At 40.5% G+C, this 22379-nt stretch overlaps 1 protein-coding gene across 1 annotated transcript in view; it reads left to right on the plus strand.

Annotated features, from left to right (window-relative positions):
* JHY (junctional cadherin complex regulator) overlaps positions 1–21687 on the plus strand; it is a 78280-nt gene extending 56593 nt beyond the window's left edge. Inside the window, exons 5-9 of the mRNA XM_069554214.1 lie at positions 344–999; positions 6384–6678; positions 17932–18012; positions 18787–18915; positions 21125–21687. Coding sequence (XP_069410315.1) covers positions 344–999; positions 6384–6678; positions 17932–18012; positions 18787–18915; positions 21125–21322 — 1359 coding nt within the window. The 3' untranslated portion in view covers positions 21323–21687. The remainder of the gene's footprint in view (positions 1–343; positions 1000–6383; positions 6679–17931; positions 18013–18786; positions 18916–21124) is intronic.
* The last annotated feature ends 692 nt before the right edge of the window (positions 21688–22379 follow it).

The raw sequence follows: 22379 nt of genomic DNA on the forward strand, positions 1-22379 counted from the left end.
TCCTCTGCAGCTCTTTAGAGAAAAAGCTGCTTTCTCCCCCTATGTGGTAATACTTCATTTTACAACATTTTAAGTCAAAGACTTGCCCTTAATATAATGCCCCTTCAAAGCTATTTTTTTTCTAGAAAATTCATAATCAGAAATTGCCAAGAGGAAGCACTCAGCTAATCACCCTTTCGTTGCCTGAAATGAGGAAAGCCCCCTGTGTTCTTTATCTCCTTTCAATCCCATGATCACCTTCCTAGAAGTCTCAAAACTCCCAGTTTGAGAAACACTAAAATTTTTGTCTTTTAACTTTAAATTCAGTCTTTCAACTTTACATTAACAAAAAATATCTTTTTAGAATTACCAGGAACACTGGTCTCAATATGAACGTGAAAAGTCAAGCAATGGACCCAGAGATCAATCCTCGGAAACAACCAATGGCCAGCAACCTTCCAAAAGACCAGCCAAGCACAAGATTCAAAAACAGCATAAACACCAGCATGGCCTGAAGTCTTTGGTGACTGAAGGGCTGGTTGTCAGTCAAGGAAACCAGAATAACACTCCCAGAAATCAACAAAACCCAAATAAGCCTATTGATACTGAAGTAACACAGGACACAGTTCTGATTATGAATGCCACGAACGATGATTTACAATACTCAAGTGTACTGAGAAGCCAGGATCCCAAAGTAACCTCCAATCAATTTGCTCCACCACACCAGGTTTCTGACAAAGTATTATATAAAAATCCTGCCGGATATTACCCAGTGATGAACGCTAATAGAGAAAGAGGACACAATGACCAAGAAGAGAAAAGGTTTTCCTACCAGCAGCTACACACCGACACTCAATCTGATATGCACTTGAACTACCTTCATGAACTTACCAAGAAACAGGCATCCCGTAGCCAGAAAGGCTCTCAGTCTAACATAAACATGCAAGCATCAACCGAAAAGAAGAAGCAACCCAAACTGGATTATACAGAAACAAAGTATAAGAACTTAGAAATATTATGGTAAGAATTCCCTGTTCTCAGGTGGTTTTCTGGAGAAATGAGAGGCTAGAAGAGGGAGGATGGGATGCTGGACAGAGGGGTGGGTTCATGACAGGGGTCAGGCAAGAGGAGAAATTCACCTAACGGTGTCCTTGGCTCTGTCTTTCTACCTAAAATAGTCCACTTTTCATGTATTTCTTTTCTTCTTCCCTGTCTCTAGCTTTTCCACTGTAGTTAAACCAGAGACTAGTGGGGAGAAGGACAGAGGGAACCTATCAATAAAGATCCAGTTAAAAAAAAAAAGATACAGTATATCTTGAGAACTGCAGGTAATATTTGGAGGAAACAAATTATCCCCAACTCTGTAATGGTCAATCTTAAGAAAACAATCCAAAATGCAGAAAAAATTATGTATGTGCAAAAATATCACCATTTATAGAAATGACAATAATTGAATAAAGAAATGTTTAAGTAAATTATAATATTAAATATGGAATTATTTAAATGGGCTTCCTTGGTAGCTCAGACTGTAAAGATTTCACCTTCATTATCCTCTGGGGAAGGGAATAGCTATCCACTCCAGTACTCTTGCCTGGAGAATCCCATGCACAGAGGAGCCTCACATGCTACAGTCCATGGGGTTGCAGAGTCAGACACGACTTGGTGACTGAAAAACAACACACCCTTTAAAATTATGCTTCTATAGGAAGAAAATGTTGTTATTGTGTTTAGCTGCTAAGTCATGTCTGACTCTTGGTGACCCCCATGGACTATAGCCCTCCAGGCTCCTCTGTTCATGGGATTCCCCAGACAAGAATACTGGAGTGGGCAGCCATTTCCTCCTCCAGGGTATCTTCCCCACTCAGGGATCAAACCCTTATCTCCTGCATTGCCAGGTGGATTCTTTACCACTGAGTCACCTGGGAAGTCCTTATAGAGAGAAAATAGTGAGGTACAAAATTTTACCTAAAAGAGTATGAGCTTCACCTACATGTTAAAATGTACACAGAAGATGGAAAATGCACCAAAACATCAGTAATGTCTACCTCTGGCAAAAAAGTTTGGGATTATTTTTAATTTCTTCTTTATATATTCTGAGCTGTCCAAATTCCCTACAATGTATATGCATTACTTCTGTAATTAGAAAAATGAAAAGTTATTTTTAAAATCAAGGGGGATTTCTTGATGTCATTCAATCAAATGTATTTATTACACGCCTGATACAACTGAATATAGGACTAAACTGTTATAGAAGATACAAAAGTAGTATGATGCATAGGAACCCTCAAGGAGCTTATTTTCAAAGTAGAGAGACAATTTTAACACGTATGAATTAATCAGAAGACATTTCAGTGCTCCACTTGGAGGTGTGGAATGTACATTTAACAAGATTTGGAATTCACTTCCTAGAAGAGATAGTGATAGATAGATAGTAGGCATTTTTGTCTTTTTTTTTCCTGACTTTAGAGGGAGTGCTTCTAACATTTTGCCATTAAAAATATTTAATTTTTAGTACTTAGGGAGAAATAGAAGAAACGTACTTCTATTTCTATTTTTTTTGCAAAGATCTATCATAAATAGATGCTTAATGTTATCAAATACTTTTTCTGCATCAATTAAAAATTTTTTTCCTTTAATTCTTTAATGTGGCTAAATGTATTAACAGATTTTCTAACATTCCACCAACCTTTTACTCCTAGGACAATCCCAACTTGTCATACTATTTGAATAAACTGCTTGATTTGATTTGTTAATGTTATTTATGATTTAACATTCACATGTAGGAAGTGAGACTGGCTTAAAATTCTCCAATCTGTCACTGGCCTTGTCTGGATGTGTTATCAATTATACCAAGATTATACCAGCCTTAGAATAATTCCCTCATTTCACATCCTCTGGGATATACAATTGGAACTGTTACTCGAAAGTTACATAGAACTTTTCAGTAAATCTATTTAGTTCACATGTGTGTTTTTGTTTGGCCTTTCTTTTGTTGTTGTTTGTGGGCAGATTTTAAACTTTAGACTACTTACATTTTTTATGATATTCAAATCTTGAGTTTATTTCCCCTATCTTAATTTGTCCTAACCACCGTACTTTTTTCTAATATCTTTTTTAAAAATTTATCTATTGAACTGATAGAACTTTGTTACCTTTCCCCTCTACTGATTTGGAAATGCATATTTTCTTTCTATTCTCTTTTTTTAAACTTACATACTTAACTAGACTAGTGTTAAATTAATATTTCTGTTATCCTGCAGACACATTCAAAATCACTGGATTGTTCTAATCCAGTCACCCCTTGTGTCATACATATTCTTTTCATTCAGCATACTATATCTCCTAATTGCTATTTTATTATTGCTAGATAGAGTCCATGCTGTTTTAGATTTAACCGATTGCTTATTAATGTCTTGCTTTCGATCTTTCTTCCATTTCACTCTTCCTTCCTTAAGTAGATCCTTTAGAAGTTCTTTCAGCAAGTACATTTCACTGGTAAACTTACCTGAAATTACTTTATTCTCTTAAATTACTGTTTAACTTGGTAAAGAATTAAACTCTTTGAAAACAGTTTTTCTATTTCCTGGCTTCTGTATTTCTTTGAAAAGACTTTTATCAATGTAATTATCATTCTTTTTGTCTTTTATTCTCTTGTTGGTTTTGAGGTCTCTCCTTTGTTTTTTGTGTTTTCAAGCTTCACTATGACGTATTTAGTTTGCATTTTATAGTCTTGCTTGTGACTTTTCTGGGCTTCCTAAGTCTAAAGGTTCGTCTTTTTCATAAATTCTGGAAAATCATCACACATTTTCCCTTTGAATACTATGTCTCCCAAATTTGCTCTATTTTCCCTTCAGGAACACACAATAGATAGACATTTGATCCTCTTATTCTAGACTCCATGTCTTTTTAACTGTTTCTTATTTCCCATCTCATATCCCTCTGGGCTTCTTTCTGAGAAATTTCCTGTTTATGAGTCTCTGACTGTGTCCAATATGGTGTTTAATGTGTCCACTGAGTTGTAAATTTCAGTGATGGTGCTTTTCATGTCTAGAATTTCTGTATGGTTCTGATTAAAACCTTCCTGTTCCTTTTTCAGAATATATTTCTCAGAGTTTTTATTTCTTACTTCATGTCTTTAATCATTATACACACTTCCTTACAAATGCTTTCTAATATTCAGTTATCCTAAATTCTTAGAAATCTACTACTGTTTGGTATGTGAGTGTGCATGTGTCTGGACTCTTATTTGGTAGGTTATTTCCTTACATGTTCTAAAATTTTGGATTGTGAACTTATGTGTAGCCACCTTATCTGTAGACACCTAGGCAGGTTTGGGTGGGGATGTATCTTTCTAGAGAACTTTTATTTCATACTCTTTTCCACCGTAATTTATTACAGGATACTGAATATAGTTACCTATGATATACAATGTTGTTTATACATTCTGTATACAATAGTTTGGGCCTTCCCTAGTGGCTTAGGTGGTAAAGAATCTGCCTGGAATACGGGAGACCCGGGTTCAATCCCTGTGTTGGGAAGATCCCCTGGAGAAGGAAATGGGAACCCTCTCCAGCATTCTTGCTAGAGAATGCTATGGACAGAGGAGCCTGGCAGGCTACAGTTCATGGGGTTGCAAAGAGTCAGACATGACTGAGTGCAACTTACACATATAATAGTTTGCATCTGCTAGTCCCAAACTCCCAATCCAAGCCTCCCCCAACCCCTTGGCAACCACAAGTCTGTTCTCTATGTCTGTGAGTCTGTCCTGTTTCATAGATAAGTGCATTTGTGTCATATTTTAGATTCCACGTATTAAGTGATATGGTATTTCTGACCTACTTCATTTAGTGCGATAATCTCCAGGTCCATCCATGTAGCTGCAAATGGCACTATTCCATTCTTTTCTATGGCTGAGTAATATTCCATCGTGTACATGTACCACATCATCTTTATCTGTTCATCTGTTGATGGGCATTTAGGTTGTTTCCATGTCTTGGCTACTGTAAATACTGCTTCTATAAACATAGGGATGCATAGTATCTTTTCAAATTATACTTTTGTCTGGAGATATGCCCAGGAGTGGGATTGCTGTGTCATATGGCAACTTTATATTGAGTTTTTTGAGCAATCTCTGTATTGTTCTCCATAGTGGCTGTACCAATGTACAGTCCCACCAACAATGTAGCAGGCTTCCCTTTTCTCCACACCCTCTCCAGCATTTCTTATTTGTAGACTTTTTAATGATGGCCTTTCTGACTGATATAAGGTAGTAGCTCATTGTCATTTTGATTTGCATTTTTCCAGAGAACTTTTGTATCTGCTTCTGCCACCTACAGAGGTATCCTTCCTCCAGTATCATTTTTATGTTAATTTCTTGGTGTTGGAGTTCCATGATTATGTAGGTAAGGTAAATTTGAACCCCAAATATTGCCCCAAATTCCCAGGGAATTTTTTTTTTTTCTAGTTCAGAGCCTAGACAAAGATGGTGTTGCTCTGTTGTTTCTCAAGGCTGGTGAATGAGTTTTTTACTAATCTGCCTTTTTATTGAGGCTGTATCTCTTCAGGGCTTCCCTGGTGGCTCAGATAGTAAAGAATCTGCCTGCAATGCAGGAGATTCTGGGTTCGATCCCTTGGTTGGAAAGATCCCCTGGAGAATGGGATCTTCAAGGGTGAGAGCCTTAGTGTAGGTATCTCACTTCTGATTCCCTGCCCCACACAAGGCCAAGGTCTGACATATCTAATACCAGTGTTAAATGGTAAAATGCAAGCACTTAGGTTCAAAATTCCCTCAAAAAAAGCTATAGCTTCAGCTCATCCAAAATCTGCTTTAGTTTTAGTTCCTGTTTAGTTTGTTGTCTTTGAAGATTCCCCATCTCTCTTACAAATTCATTTATATAATTAAAAGGATATTTGTTTAATTTAATCCACCATATTCAGGTATTTTGTGGTGGAAAGGCCTTTGATTTTTCAGAATGGTGTTTTTTCTATTCTGAATGCAGTAAATGAAAGTTCTAAGTATGAGCTAGAATATCCTAAAGAAAAAAATTGGATATTATGGATAATAATATAATTATGAAAAGATTAAAGGGCATTAATTTGATTGTCATGCATGTTAAGTCACTTCAATCAAGTCCAACTCTTTGCAACCCCATGGACTATAGCCCACCAGGCTCCTCTGTCCATGGGGTTCTCCAAACAAGAATACTGGAGTGGGTTGCTATTTCCTCCTCCAGGGGATCTTCCCAATCCAAGGATGGAACCTGCGTCTCTTATGTCTCCTGCATTGGCGGTGGGTTCTTTGGGAGTGGTAGATACAGTAAATCAATGGTTCATGAAGACTTTTATGCTAAGTCTTATGTATCTACATTTTAACAGATTTGTGCTTTTTTTGTTTTTCCTTTAAGGAAATTTCATTCTTCCTCTGAGGAACAACCTGCTAAGGCTTCCCCAGATTCCCGGCTCTCCCAGATAATGGAGCAGCATCAGCAAGCCCTGCTGCAGCTGACAGAGGTGCAGCCCCACGAAGGGGCCTCACCCGGGCTCACCCTTCCACCCATACTCTCAAGGGTGGAGAGTGAATCCCAACTCAGTTCAGAGAAAAGCCAAAGAAACCAAGTGAAAATCAGCCGCAGCAATTCCGAAAACTATCTGTTTCAACTGGAAAAGGGGAAAAAGCATAGGAAAAGAAGCAGCATTAAGGTAATAACAGCATCTTACTTAACCTTCCATGTTAATAATATTCATGGTCCTTGATTTTCATTCCCCTTATCATAGGCCTGGAATAGGGATGCTCCTCTTCCTCCTCTTTCTCTTCTTCCTGCCCCCATCCCCTAAGAACTCTTCCTTGACTCTCATCTCAACCTCAGCTCCTGCAGTAAAACACCCAGGACAGCCAATGACTGCAGTTTTCTTCTGAAATGTTTGCTTTACTGAGTTCTGTGTTTACTATAACTTGATACTATACTATAAGATTCACCATGGGGTGGGGGGTGGGGTGGGAGGGAGGTTCAAGAGAGAGGGGACATATGTATACCTTTGGCTGATTCATGTTGATGTATGGCAGAAACCAATAAAACACTGTAAAGCAATTGTCCTCCAATGAAAATATTTGTAAAACAACAACAAAAAGATTCACCATCATTAGCACCTTTGTGCACTGAAGTCTTTCCCATCAGGTCTGCTTTGCTAAATAAAGGAAATGGGGGTGGGAGGCAAAAAAGGAAGGTTTCCAGGAAGAAATGAAGGAGTCTTTTTATGTCCTTTGTGTTTCTCCACTGTTCCAAACAATAAAAACTCCTCAGGAGAGACCATTCGTTTCCAGTGTCAGATAGTAAGGGAAAAGCTGGAAAATGCTTTAAGGGGCAACAGGTAAAGACTTGGTTGGAAGCAATAGGCCTGTAGTGGGTGGGCCCTCCCAGGAACAGACTCTGAAATGGAGATTTGTGGGCTGGAGCCCTCCTCCTCCAGAACCACCCCTGGGAGGGAGGGAGCAGGCAGGGCGGGGCGAGGGAGAGGCGGCAGCTTTGAGGCTCAAAGCACGCTTCAGCCAAGCCCCCGAGGGTTCTGAAGTTGGTATGGCCCTTTAGAGGCAAGGCACCAGCCGTTCCCTGACACGGATCAGCCACTGGCTGTTGCCTACCTGTGGGGAAGGGTAGTAACTTTGGGCACGGCTACTTTGGGCTGCTGCGGTGTGCGACCCCATAGACAGCAGCCCACCAGGCTCCCCCGTCCCTGGGATTCTCCAGGCAAGAACACTCGAGTGGGTTGCCGTTTCCTTCTCCAATGCATGAAAGTGAAAAGTGAAAGTGAAGTCGCTCAGTCGTGTCCGACTGTTAGCGACCCCATGGACCGCAACATACCAGACTCCTTTGTCCATGGGATATTCCAGGCAAGAGTACTGGAGTGGGGTGCCATTGTTACTACTTTGTTAATCTGATAGTAACTTTGGGCTACTCCATCTGAGTGAGGGCAGTTCTCAGGGAGGGACTCGACTGTAAGCCACGGAAGACGACACTCAGCAGCTGGGGGCACAAGAGTCTGGATCCAGGGGAGCGTCCACTCTCAGGCAGATTTAGGAAGCCATCCTCAGTTCAACTCAACACATATGTGTTGAATTCCTTCCAGGACCCGGTGTCAGGTGCTAGGGGATGTATAGTGAGCGAGTGGCAAGAGTGGACAATTACCCGGAACTGGGAAAGGCTCGCAGGCACGTGGCTTCAGTATCATATTGAAATATGAGAGGCAGGGTGGACACAGAGGAGCACAGAGTATTCTTTTTAATGGCTGAGTAATACTCCATTGTATATATGTACCACAGCTTTCTTATCCATCCATCTGCTGATGGACATCTAGGTTGCTTCCATGTCCTGGCTATTATAAACAGTGCTGTGATGAACATTGGGGTACACGTGTCTCTTTCAATTCTGGTTTCCTTGGTGTGTATGCCCAGTAGTGGGATTGCTGGGTCATAAGGCACTTCTATTTCCAGTTTTTTAAGCACTCTCCACACTGTTCTCCATAGTGGCTGTACTAGTTTGCATTCCCACCAACAGTGTAAGAGGGTTCCCTTTTCTCCACACCCTCTCCAGCATTTATTGTTTGTAGACTTTTTGATAACAGCCATTCTGACCAATGGGAAATGGTACCTCATTGTGGTTTTGATCTGCATTTCTCTGATAATAAGTGATGTTGATCCTCTTTTCATGTGTTTGTTAGCCATCTGTATGTCTTCTTTGGAGAAATGTCTGTTTAGTTTTTTGGCCCATTTTGTGACTGGGTAATTTATTTTTCTGGAATTGAGCTGCAGGAGTTGCTTGTATATTTTTGAGATTAATTCTTTGTCAGTTGCTTCATATGCTATTATTTTCTCCCATTCTGAAGGCTGTCTTTTCACCTTGCTTAGAGTTTCCTTCGTTGTGCAAAAGCTTTTAAGTTTAATTAGGTCTCATTTGTTTATTTTTGCTTTTATTTCCATAGAGGATCCTGCTATGATTTATGTCCTAAAGTGTTTTTCCTATGTTTTCCTCTAGGAGTTTTATAGTTTCTGGTCTTACGTTTAGATATTTAATCCATTTTGAGTTTATTTTTGTGTATGGTGTTAGAAAGTGTTCTAGTTTCATTCTTTTACAAGTGGTTGACCAGTTTTCCCAGCACCACTTGTTAAAGAGATTGTCTTTAATCCATTGTATATTCTTGCCTCCTTTATCAAAGATAAGGGGTCTATAGGTGTGTGGATTTATCTCTGGGCTTTCTATTTTGTTCCATTGATCTATGTTTCTGTCTTTGTGCCAGTACCATACTGTCTTGATGACTGTAGCTTTGTAGTATAGCCTAAAGTCACACAGGTTGATTCCTCCAGTCCCATTCTTCTTTCTCAAGATTGCTTTGGCTATTCGAGGTTTTTTGTATTTCCATACAAATTGTGAAATTATTTGTTCTAGTTCTCTGAAAAATACTGTTGGTACTTTGATAGGAATTGCATTGAATCTATAGATTGCTTTGGGTAGTATACTCATTTTCACTATATTGATTCTTCTGATCCATGAACATGGTATATTTCTCCATCTATTTGTGTCCTCTTTGATTTCTTTCATCAGTGTTTTAATAGTTTTCTATATATAGGTCTTTTGTTTCTTTAGGTAGCTTTATTCCTAAGTATTTTATTCTTTTCATTGCAATGGTGAATGGAATTGTTTCCTTAATTTCTCTTTCTGTTTTCTCATTGTTAGTGTATAGGAATGCAAGGGATTTCTGTGCGTTAATTTTATATCCTGCAACTTTCCTATATTCAGCTTAGCCTTTTTAGAAAGACTGTTCTGGCTATGTCATACAGAGCAGATAGATGCAGAGCACACCAGGTATAGGGGGTCGTGAGCTAAAAGCTCATGTGGGAGCCTCAGAAAAAAAGGAAAGAGTGGCCTTAAAGAAAACGAGGGAAAGTGGACTAGAATGACAGTTCTATATTACAGAGAAGGAAAGGAGGACCAGCTTGCTGTGTCCTCCTAAGAGAGGACCTCAGAGGTTGATGGACATGAAACACCTCAGCCCACTGCCACAGCCCCCACCCAAGAGCCCACACAGCCCAGGTCTTCAACTTGCTCACAATCCAGGGTCCTTACCACCACTCGTTCCCATACCCCCACCCAAGGGCTCCTTGAGCTCCTTGTCTGACCTTCCCTCATATCCTCTGTCCTAATTCTTGTCCAGGCCATGGAGACCACTACCAGTTGTTTGGAGCTGGGATAATCCCCAGTTTTACAGTATTAAGAAGAAATGTGTTCCTGGGATCATAAGTAACTTATTTTTCCACCGAAACATCATTATATGCTTAGGTTACATTACAGTTATTTTCTGAAGTACAATTAGTACTGTTTTCAAGTACTTCATAAACAGAATAGAGTTTGTACACTGGACTAGGAAGCCAGACACCATGTGTATTATTACTTCTATGGGGAAATGTATTCAGAGCTTAGGAACCAGCACATTCTCAAGATGAGGATGTCCCGTCCCTCTAGAACTTATGAGTTATCAGGGCCTAAGAAAGAGTTCAAACATACCACTTTGGATGAGAACCTTCTGGGTTAGGGTTCCTACCAACTGTGGATTATTTTAGCTCAATTTGTAGTGAGCAGGGATCAGTGGAAGTCGCACACTTGGCCATTTCTAAATTTCCATCACCTAATCTCTGCATAACTTGGCAAGTTATTAATTCACCTGAGCCCCTAGTTCCCCATTTGAGCAATTAAGAGTTGTTCTTTTGGTAGATTTCATTTGACAGTTAAATGAAATACCATTTTAAAACTTTAGATTGTTGTTGTTTTAGTCACTAAGTCATGTTCAACTCTTTGCAACCCCATAGACTGTAGCCTGCCAGGCTCCTCTGTCCATGGGATTCTCCAGGCAAGAATACTGGAGTAGGTTGCCATTTCCTCCTCCAGGGGATCTTCCTGACCCAGGGATCAAACCCCCGTCTCCTGCATCTCCTACACTTGCAGATGGATTCTTTACCACTGAGCCACCAAGGAAACCCCAAAACCTTAGCTTAGTACCTAGTGAAGAATAGATGCAACTAGATGTTCATTTCCCTTCCCTTCCTTCTCCTCCTGTAGTCTGAATTTGCATTTTACCTGGGAGGGTGGAGGGTAGGCCCAGGTGATGGTGGGTATCACCAGACATCTAAGATCTGGAAGAGAGGGAAGAGGAAGAAAGAGAACTTCCACTTACTGCTTCCCAAGCCCTCTTTAAACTTGGGAAATCCCTCCCCTCTTGCTCTCTCTCGGGGATGTTACAGTCCACTCATACCCATTTTCTCCATCCAAGACCTTCAGCCTACATCCGACAAAGACAAAGAAGCACTCTTTGTCCGGAGAGCCATTCCAAAAGCTACAATGATTGAGAACCAAGCTATTTGTATAGGACAGCAGGTAGCCGGGGCCCCAGACACAGGGACTCATTACCCAGATCAGGCCCATTTCCCAGTCAAAGCAAATCTCTTGGTCTCCAAGGGAATTGACTTGAATCACAGTAAAAATCTGAGGATTTGTCAAGATAATAGGCCTGAACACCGTCCCTCTTCTCCTGGCAGTTATATTGTGACTGATTTATGAATACTCAGCATTGTCCATGCCACTGAATCCAGACGTCAGGCAGTGAGAGATTAACCCAGCGCAAGGGATGATAAACAGTATAAAAATATCCACTGCGACCTGCACAGAATAACTGCTTAAGGAGTTCTCTGACAGCTGTGCAGAGCTGAGCCACAGTAATTAACTTGTGTGTTTATTGTCACAGACAATCTGGGTATTGCTGCTCGACTGCTTCTAAGAAGAGGTTTATTTGGATTAAGTTTAGTAACTGCAGAGCAAATTTCCTTCTCTTGCTGTTCCCCAGTATTGGAGACATTGTTTTCTATCCCATCACTAAGTAACTCTCTCACCCTTACACATCTGAGGAATGTTCTGGGGGAGAGTCCTGCAGTGTCCCCCCACATCGGGGCATGACCTCTCAGAGTTGACACAAGTCCTCCCGGGGACAGTTGATGTCATGTTCAGTTCAGGCAGCTTTTGCCCCAAGTTTCCAGTAAAAGTCCGTCTTCTAGCTTGAGAAGCATGATGGACGGATGGCAGAAACCTTCCACCAGGAAATCCTATGCCGAACTCTGCCAAAGACATGACCCATGGACACCGGTTCCAAGGGGCAGGTCTGGCCTGGTCAGTCATCAACTAGAGCCAGAGTTGGCTAATGTCAGCCCATGGGCATCTCACACAAAGACTAGCAGTGAACCCCACTGGAGATTTGTTGAAAATGTGCTTTTATTTTCCTCACGTTTGGAGACCTAATGAGACTATTATTGTTGGTGTAATTTTTAAAAATTTGAGGGCATCACGCTGTCATGACCTTTTGGTCTTGTAACAGCCAACAAGAGGTAAATCAAAGTAAATTCTAGGGATTATTTGCCTATGACAGCCTTTTGAAGAGACAGAAAGTAGATTAGTGGTTGCCTAGGGCTAGAGGGAGAGAGGGGAGGGGCGTGATTGCTGATGGGTATGGGGTCTCTTTTTAGGATAATGAAAATGTTTTAAAATTGGATTGTGGTGACTCTTGCACAGCTTGATAGCTACACTAAAAACTACTGACTTGTACAACTTCAAATGGGTGAATGTGGTGGTGTGTGAATTTTATCTCAATAAAGCTGTTAAAAAGATTTTTGATGGAAAGGGATCAAACAAAATTACAGCACTGAGAACCAATCAAGATTACTTGAGGCTAACAAGTGAATCCAGGATTTTTCATTGCCGGTCACCCAGAACAAACTCTGTCAGGAGCCCTGGCGCTCCCTTGAGAAACGTCCCTTCTTATTTTCACTGGCAGCAGCTCACCCTGTCAAGGGGTCAGCAGCGTTTGGAGATGCCCCTTTCGGTCCACACTCTCTCTTTCGCGTCAATCTGCAGTACTGGACCCTCGGTTCTGTCTTCCTGTGACCATCATGACATCCAATCCAGGTGATAGTAAGAACTTGGACGGGGCAGCAATAAGCAATTACTCACGCTTCACAATCTGTCTTTGTGAGTCGGTGGGATGATTAAGGCTAAGCTGCTTCAGACTAAGGCTGTGATTTCTGGCCACTAATCATTTCTTTCTCTCAGTTTTGGACAAATTGGATTTGTGACTTGGACATGAGTAGATTCCCTCCTTTTTCATCTTTGGTTACTTTGGCAAATAGATAGTAACTTAGTGATTATGCTGAAAACAATGGCACAGGTGACACAGGCCAGGTAAAGAACAAATTCGCAGTTGCCAAGAATATGATATCTGAGCTCATTCACCTATTAAAAATCAGCAGAGGTTTTAAAATGTGATAATACTCAGCGTCATCAAGATCTGCACAAAAGGAGCATTCTTCTGCCTCCTTAACAGAAGTGTTCATGAATGGCCCTGAATACGCTCACAATTCTGTTTCAATAATCTCATTTCTCTTCAGAGAAGTGAAGAAATAATTGAGAAGTGAGAAGAGAAGAAATAATTGTGAAGAAATAATGAATGGCCCACAGACAGTGCTCATCCCTGTGTGCGTATGTGTGTGTGTGTCAGTCACTCAGTTGTGTCCGACTCTGTGACCCCATGGACTGTTGCCCACCAGGCTCCTCTGTCCAAGGGATTCTCCAGGCAAGAGCACTGAAGTGGGTTGCCATTTCCTTCTCCAGGGGATCTTCCCAACCCAGGGATCGAACCCACGTATCCTGTATTGCAGGTGGACTCTTACTGTCTGAGCCACCAGGGAAGTCCCCTCAGTTTTCAGATATTATAAAATTTCCACTGTTAGGGAGGAAACTGAGGCACACTAACCCCCCACCCCAGGCCTCTATTTGCCAGTCCAAAATCTAGCATACACCCTCCTACTCTCCACCCCCAGTGGAATGAGCTGCACACAGACAGCCTTTTGCTGGGGAGAGGGTCTCAGGAGCCCATCTGGTGGCCTGTGTTGGGGGAGGCTGGCCAGGGTCAAGGGCTGTGGGTGGTGGGGAGCAGGAGGAGGGGTGTGGTTGGAGGAGCAGCTGCTGTGTGTGTGCATGGGGGGCAGTCAGTGCTGAATAGGGGACCCCAGCTGGGGTTCCATAATGATATATACAGTCCATGGAATTCTCCAGGCCAGAATACTGGAGTGGGTAGCCTTTCCCTCCTCTAGGGGATCTTCCCACCCCAGGGATCAAACCCAGGTCTCCCACATCGCAGGCAGATTTTTTACCAGCTGAGTCACAAGGGAGGCCTGTGCTCATCCCTAGGACATCTTAAATGTTCAACATTTGGAGAAAGCACTAAATAATTCAACTACAAAGAGACAATAGCATGTTATACACAGAAAATATTCAGTAGCAGGGAAATACAGTGTCATGCTAACCTCAGTGAAAAATAACAAAATAATTTGTAGCATAGGGACAATTTTAGAAAAGTAGGAGCAGACACATCTAAAGGGCAGGAAGCAGCTGTAGTGGTTTTTCTGGGTGATGACTCCATTCTCTTAAAGGAGATTCATGATTTTTAAGTGGCTTCAGTGAACACTGTTTCTTCTATATACGTAATGTTATTAATATTCTAGTCATTTTAGTCCAAAGCCTTCTTTGACCCTGATGCTGGGAAAGATTGAGGGCAGGAGGAGAAGGGGGCAACAGAGGATGAGATGGTTGGATGGCATCATAGATTCAGTAAACATGAGTTTGAGTAAACTCCGGGAGACAGTGAAGGACAGGGAAGCCTGGTGTGCTGCCGTCCATGGGGTCACAAAAAGTTGGACACAACTGAGCAACTGAACAACAACAAAGCCTTCTTTAAGAAAGGATCTTCTTTGATCTTTTAGGATTAGATGCACTGAAAGAGTTTTGACTATAAATGTCATTATATAATATAATGTTATATTAACATTCTAATAATGCAAATACTATTTACAGAACTTTCATCCTTGCAGTGTAGAACTATTGCCTAAATGGCACATGACTTTGGCCCTTTGAAGCCCCAAGATGTACCATAAAAATTCTGTAGGACCATAGAAATATTGCCTTCAGCTACAAGTCATAGAATTGCTATTTACAACAACTTGAAAAATTCTTGAGTTCATTCTTCTTACGTATAGTTACAAGTAGGTAGTTGCACTGGTGCTTCCAGAGCTCAAAACATCAGAACCAGTATTTATGATTCTCTTGTTCTTTTTTCCCTTTCCTGGCTTCAAGACTGCTGTTAGTTCCAGAAATTACATCCACATTCAAGACAAGATCAAGGGAAAGGGGAGGGGCTGTAGCAGTCTGAATAAAAGTTTTCCAAGATGCACCCTCTAGCTCACATCTCAAAGGCCAGAGCTCAGTGCTGGGATCTGGGGAAAAGAGAATTTGGCTCTAACCCTGGGAGATAGCAATGGAGAAGCTAAGTGATCTGACCTCCAGGTAGTCAGTTAATAGTCCCTGTGAGAAGTAACAGTTGATCCATGTGTATATGTAAATTCACTGTTAAGATTTGAGAATTATATGCAGTAACTATATGATGAAATGTTCCATTTTTAAAGTCTCTTGACTATCTCTGCCAAATTCTCTCTTAGGAAAGAACACATTAGATATAGTGTATATACCCACTCCAGTATTCTTGGGCTTCCCTTGTGGTAAATGTGGGAGACCTCGGTTCAATCCCTGGGTTGGAAAGATCCCCTGGAGAAGGGAAAGGCTACCCACTCCAGTATTCTGGTCTGGAGAATTCCATGGACTGTATAATCCATGGGGTCACAGAGTCAAACTTGACTGAGCTACTTTTACTTTCCCTTTTCAATAATTAACAGGAACTTTCAACATTTAGAAAAATGCCTTGTCATTAGCATATAAATAGGTGGTACCATGTACAGTTCAGAACTGCCACCTCCACGGTATGGCTGTTTATTCTAAGCACCAATTTCAATGTGCCCCAAGATCATTACTGTCACCCAAACCATCTCTTTGGCATCGTCCTTCCTACCCTTCCCAGGCGGCACTAGTGGTAAAGAACCTGACAGCCAGTGCAGGAGATGTTAGGAGACAGGGGCTCAATCCCTGGCTTAGGACGATCCCCTGGAGGAGGACATGGCAGCCCACTCCAGTATTCTGGCCTGGAGAGTCCCAAGGACAGAGGAGTCTGAGGGGCTACAGTCCATAGAGTTGCAAAGACTTGGACATGACTGAAGTGACTTAGCATGCATGCACCCTTCCCAAGGAAGACAACCAAAGGAGCTCACAAATTAAAGGACATGGTTACCACAAGGGCATCTGCTGCAAATAACAAGTCAGATTTCCTGTCAAAAGCAGGAATTTGGGAAAAATCTCAATCTGTCCTACAATCAGGAGCACCTTAGTATTTTTCCTGCCTACTACTGTGCTCACGTGTCATAATTTAATAATTAAATGGCCTTGTTTTGTATCATCCCTTTAAATATGCAACAGTGATAATAGTTATCATATAAAATTACCTGTGAAGTGAAGTGAAGTGAAAGTTGCTCAGTCGTGTCTGACTCTTTGCGATCCCAGGAACTATACAGTCCATGGAATTCTCTACGCCAGAATACTGGAGTGGGTAGTCTTTCCCTCCTCCTGGGATCTTCCCACCCAGGGATTGAACCCAGGTCTCTTGCATTGTAGGCGGATTGTTTAACAGCTGAGACACAAGGGAATCAAAATTACCTGTACCCTTCAACATATCCAGAATCACACTGAATACAATGAATTTCTCAGTGGGTCTTCCTTAGACTCTTAAGCTTTACATATTTCCGTTCTTTTGAATCTTAACATCAGACAGGGCACTCTCCCTTTGAAGCAGTGTGCTTATCTGAGTCATTTATTGATAGATAGCCTCTTCCAGGAAGATCATTTGGTTCAGTGAATGGTGCAAAACTAGACATACTTGTCATAGTAGCAGCAGAGTAGGAATGTGTCTGTCATGTTAAAAATATTGATAACAAATCTACCATATGACCCAGCAACCCCACTACTGATCATGCACCCTGAGGAAACCATAATTGAAAAAGACACAAGTACCCCAGTGTTCAAAGCAGCACTGTTTACAATAGCCAGGACACAGAAGCAACCTAAATGTCCACTGACAGATGAATAAAGATGATGTGGTACACATACCCAGTGGAATATTATTCAGCCATAAGAAAAGAATGAATTTGAGCCAGTTCTAGTGAGGTGGATGAACCTAGAGCGTATTATACAGAGTCAAGTCAGAAGGAGAAAAACAAATATAGTATATTAACACATCTATGTGGAATCTAGGAAAATTATGTTGATGAACCTATTTTCAGGGAAGGAATGGAGACACAGATGGAGAGAATGGATTTGTGGACACAGTCAGGGAGGGAGAGAGTGGCATCAACATACATATACTATCAGGTATAAGAAGGATAGCTGGTGAGAAGTTGCTGTGTAGCACAGGAAGCCCAGTCTGGTGCTCTGTGATGACCTGGAGGGATGGGATTGGGGGAGAGGAGGAAGGCTAGAAAGGAAAGGAATGTATGTATAATTAGGGTTGATTCGCATTGTTGTATGGCAGAAACCAACACAATGTTGTAAAAAAGTTTTTAAATATTTAAACTAAAAAAGTAGGAAAAAACGGTTTTTTAAAAAGTTAATAACAAAGCAGCACTTTACTCACTTGAAATTTTTTATTTATAATTTTCAGAATTTCAGTGTTTTTTATTGCAGAAGTGGAAAAGTCCACACATGTCAGTCCACCAGCTACAAATTACCAAGGACACTGTTATCAATGACGACCATTAAAATGGAAGAACTCTCAGGACACACCCACTCCCCCGAGGTCCACGCAGGCCACCAGTCTTCATTTCGCTTCTCCCCTTTCTCACGTGGCTACGACAACTTGGAAGGGGCGGGGGGGAACATACAAGTCTCTAAAAAAACCTCTCTCTTTGATTGTATTTTCAAGAGCTCCAAGCTGAAAGGTTATCAGAACAGAGACGTGAAACTTGGAGGCCTCGGACCTGACCTTGAGTCCATCAGAGACAAAGTGAGTGGGAGGTACCTACAGCATTTCCAGGCTCAGATCTGTCCTTTGTCTTCCAGCAGAACTGTATAGAGAGACCCCCAGAAGCAAGTTCTAATTCAAACATCTCCCTCTGAATAGAGACCCCTCTGAAATAGCACTGGTATTAATAATAAGCCCCAGGCACTCCTCCTACCATGAAATACAATTACTCAGCCAATGTTGTTTTATGTATCCACCTTTTAAGTCAGTTTTAAAGGCCCAAACAGAAAAGCGGGGCACATGCCCATGAAAAGAGATGTGTGTGTTATGTGGTTGTTGGGCTTTCCCAATAGAGTTATCTTTATAATACTCAAGAGTGGCTACAGAGAAGACACTCAGGGTAAGAGTTTCCCAACCCATGAAAAGTGCATCCACTTTACTCTCTTTCCTCTAGTGAAAGGAGATCTTCATTTAATGTGTTTTAACTGCAGTTGCACTCAAGGCATAAAAAGAGAGTAGAGTTCAAAGTTGGACGCAAGAATGAATATAAATTGGGTAAACGCAACAAAGCAGAGGCTGAATGTGATTTAGCCCCTGTTAAAGGAACACTGGGTGTATTAGTCCCCCCTTGAGAGAGAATGATTTCTAGGAGAAACATTAATTTAACCATTTCTCTGCTGTCACACATGGTAATCCCATTTCCCCTGTGCTAATGATACTGTATGCCCAGCTCACTAAAATTAGTGTCACTTGAAAGAGAGAACAGAGCGATCTAGCAGGACCTGTGAGTCACTCTCCCTGTGCTTCTCTGAACAGATGCAGAAATTAATACAGCAAAAGGAATATGCTAAACAAGTGAAGGAATACAACATGAAGGCACTATCCATCCCCCCAAAGCCACAAACAGCAGTTACTGAAAATAAATCTGCTGTCCCACGGCAGAAGGTAAGAAACTCTCACCAAGGCAGTTCTCTGTTCAATTAGAATTAAAAGGAAATCTGTGTGACCTCATGACTTAAATTCCCCACATCTTTGGAACACAGAGGATGTTTTAGCCACTAGCATTCCTGCAGCACCCCGTCATTCACAGATATTGATGTAAAAGTGATATACCCACATATGCTGCTGGAAGGTTAGAGTCTCTTTTTCCCCTGAGGGTCACTATTATTTTTAGTCCTCCATGTGTTCTCCTCGTAGCATTTCAAGTTTGTCACACAAGAATGGAATGCTTAGGTGGTTTTCTTTCTAAAAGAAACTAGTAATCCTGATTAACCATCAATTTCCTTCTCTACCACTAAATAAGTTTTAAGAAATTAGCATCTTCTTGCCATCTCTGGGTGCCAGTGTCGGAGGAAAGTTCTTCATGATTTCAAGTTCACTCCCTACATTTTTCCTAAGGGATGGTACAATAGATATAGGTTCCTCTACCTAAGAAAATACTTTGGCCACTTGATGCAAAGAGTTGACTCACTGGAAAAGACCTTGATGCTGGGAAAGATTGAGGGCAGGAGAAGGAGGATGAGATGGTTGGATGGCAGCACTGATTCAATGGACATGAGTTTGAGCAAACTCTGGGAGATAGTGAAGGACAGGGAAGCCTGAAGTGCTGCAGCCCACGGGGTCGCAAAGAGTCAGACATGACTGAGCGACTGAACAACAACCCAAGAAAAATGATTTCATAAAATACAGAATGTTCTCCCTCTCAGAAGTCATCCAGCTCTAAGTTGTGATGTGAATGAAATACGTTCTATGGGGACACCGAGCTTTGCAGTACAAGTCGCTGCCTCAGTCCCAGCAAGGACGTGAGACCCTTTGCATGAGGGACAAGTGACCCTTTGGTGCTTTTAGGTATTTGTACTTCGTGTTCTCTTTCACAGACTCTCATGTTTTCTATCTATTGCCTTTCTTCCTCAGACCTTGAAGACCTCAGTCCTCTTGATTGAGTTTCCATGGTGCCACTTTTTCTTTTTTCTCCAAACCATTATTTTTTCATGAAAAATTCAAGGCAGCAAGTCTATAATTAGAAATACCAACAGAAGTCACCTACACACACAGAGAAGTCTGGAGTTTTTCTGTTTTGGGAATTTTCTCCCTTCCAGAACTTATATATGTTGTATCTATCCCCATTTCAGCTCTCAGGAAACTCTTACTAAAATGTAAAACTAGGGAGGGGAGATAAATTAGGAGTTTGGGATTAACATATACACACTTCTACATATAAAATAGATAAACAACAAGGAGCTACTGTATAGCACAGGGAACTATATTCAGTATCTTGTAATAACCCATAATGGGGAAGAATCTGAAAAAGTGTGTGTATGTATGTGTGTGTGTATATATATATATATGTATATGTATATATGTATATATATATATATACACACACACATATATAGTATATAAAACGGAATCACTTTGCTATATACCTGAAACTAAAATAACATTGTAAATTAACTATACTTCTATTTTTAATTTTAAAAAAGTATCAAAACATATAAAGGCAGATTTAGAAATCATATTTAGTGATCTCATTTTTATTGTAATGCCTTTCAGAACTGACAGCCCTGAATAAAGACTGCCTTTTTTCAGTATCCAGGTTTCTATAGGTATACCAAAAAAAAAAGAAAAAATAATTTTCAACCTCCAAAGAATATTTGCTAGAGGTCTAAGAGCCAGAAAAAAGAATAGTTGGTATAATAATGGAGGCTCAATTTTATCTCAACTACAGTGATGTCTTTGGTCTCAAGCTATAACAAGTCCTCTTTGGATGGAAAGGTCTGTTAATATCTCCTTAATAGAGGTTTGGTTTTAATAAGACTGCCAGAAGCTAAATAGATCAAACACATAAGAAATCTATTTTCAAGCACTTTAATAAAGCTCAGTTTTATAAAGAAAACATCCAAAGGCACAACTGTATGTATCAGTCTTCAACTATTTTTTTCCACAGCATGTCATTACTTGGTTAATTTTATTTAAACTGTGTGTTATATTGCATTATTTGTATTTTCCATTTGGTCTCCATTTCCACCTATGTCTTTGTATATTACCTGTAGCAACAGTCTCCATTTATATTATCAATAAACCTTTTCTAAGACTAGATTTAAGGAATCCAGGGCTCCATTCCCATCTCAAATAAACTTTTATATGCTTTTAGGCTTTGGAATACGCTAAGACCATCCCCAAACCCAAACCTTCAAATCTGAGTGATCAAGCCTCAAAAGAAAAGAAAACTCCAACCCATGCTGGAAAAGAAGACACCTTACCTGAAATCTCACTGCTGGAAGTGCTACAGAACAGACACGAAAGGGAAAAACAGGCTGTGGCTGCTTTTAAAGTCCTTCACATTGTATAGACAGCATGTGTTTTGGAGACCAGAGACACTCGGGGAAAGAACATGGAGGAGAGAAACTCCAATTTTAACTGCTCTGCACTAAGTGATGAGCTCACGTCATCATCTAACTGCAGCCCATGTTTGCCTTGTATAGGATTTAAAATATGGAGACCTAATTACAATACGGTGCCATATTTTACTTTCCAGGAAGAAAAACTATTTTAATTATTTTCAAAATCAGTTAAAACTGGGGCTGAATAAGAACTAGGGAATAAAACCTTCTAGTTTTCTATCAGCTCTTCTAATTTCTAAAATGATGGCTACCCTTTCTCAGCATAATGAAACTCTTGAAGTTACCCAGAAATAAATGTATCTACTTGCGTTTATTTCTTGTTTTTCTGATAAGAAAAAAAAAAAAGAACACTTCTGTTTCTATTGAAAGAACTCGAATGGGACTAAACAGGTAAATTTTGAGATGTCATTTCCAAAATATTTCTAACATCTGTCAATATTTTAAAGGATAAAATCTTTTAAATGAAAGTGCTTCAGATGTGCTCACTCAAGCAAAAGCAATCTCAATGCTGTTCTAACAGAGCATCAAGACATTAATCAGAAATCTACCAAGGCCAGGAACGCTCAAATTAGGCAACTCTGAGACACTCTTTCTCAAAGCTACTTACTCAGCGTTATAAATGTGCTGACCATCTTGCCATCACAAATATCTTAAAATATCCTCAGGTGTGTGCTTTCACACAAAAACACTGGGTAAGACAAAAACATCCCACTGTGTACTACTGAATGTCAATATTAATAAATATTTTTTTAGTTTTTAAAAAATCTTTTGAAACTCAATACACAGTGTAAAATTCCCAGGTCTTAATTTACTGGAGGATTTAATTTTTCTGACTTGCTTGTACTAGGTGGGCATTGCATTCTTAGATGGCTATATCCAGAAATTGACACATTTAACAATAGTACAGTATGGTGTTAATCACTCAGTCATGTCCGTCTCTGCAACCCCATGGGCTGTAGCCAAGGTCCTCTGTCCATGGAATTCTCCAGGCAAATCTGTTTATCT

Source organism: Ovis canadensis, chromosome 15 (assembly GCF_042477335.2).
Source record: "Ovis canadensis isolate MfBH-ARS-UI-01 breed Bighorn chromosome 15, ARS-UI_OviCan_v2, whole genome shotgun sequence".
Lineage (NCBI taxonomy): Eukaryota > Metazoa > Chordata > Mammalia > Artiodactyla > Bovidae > Ovis > Ovis canadensis.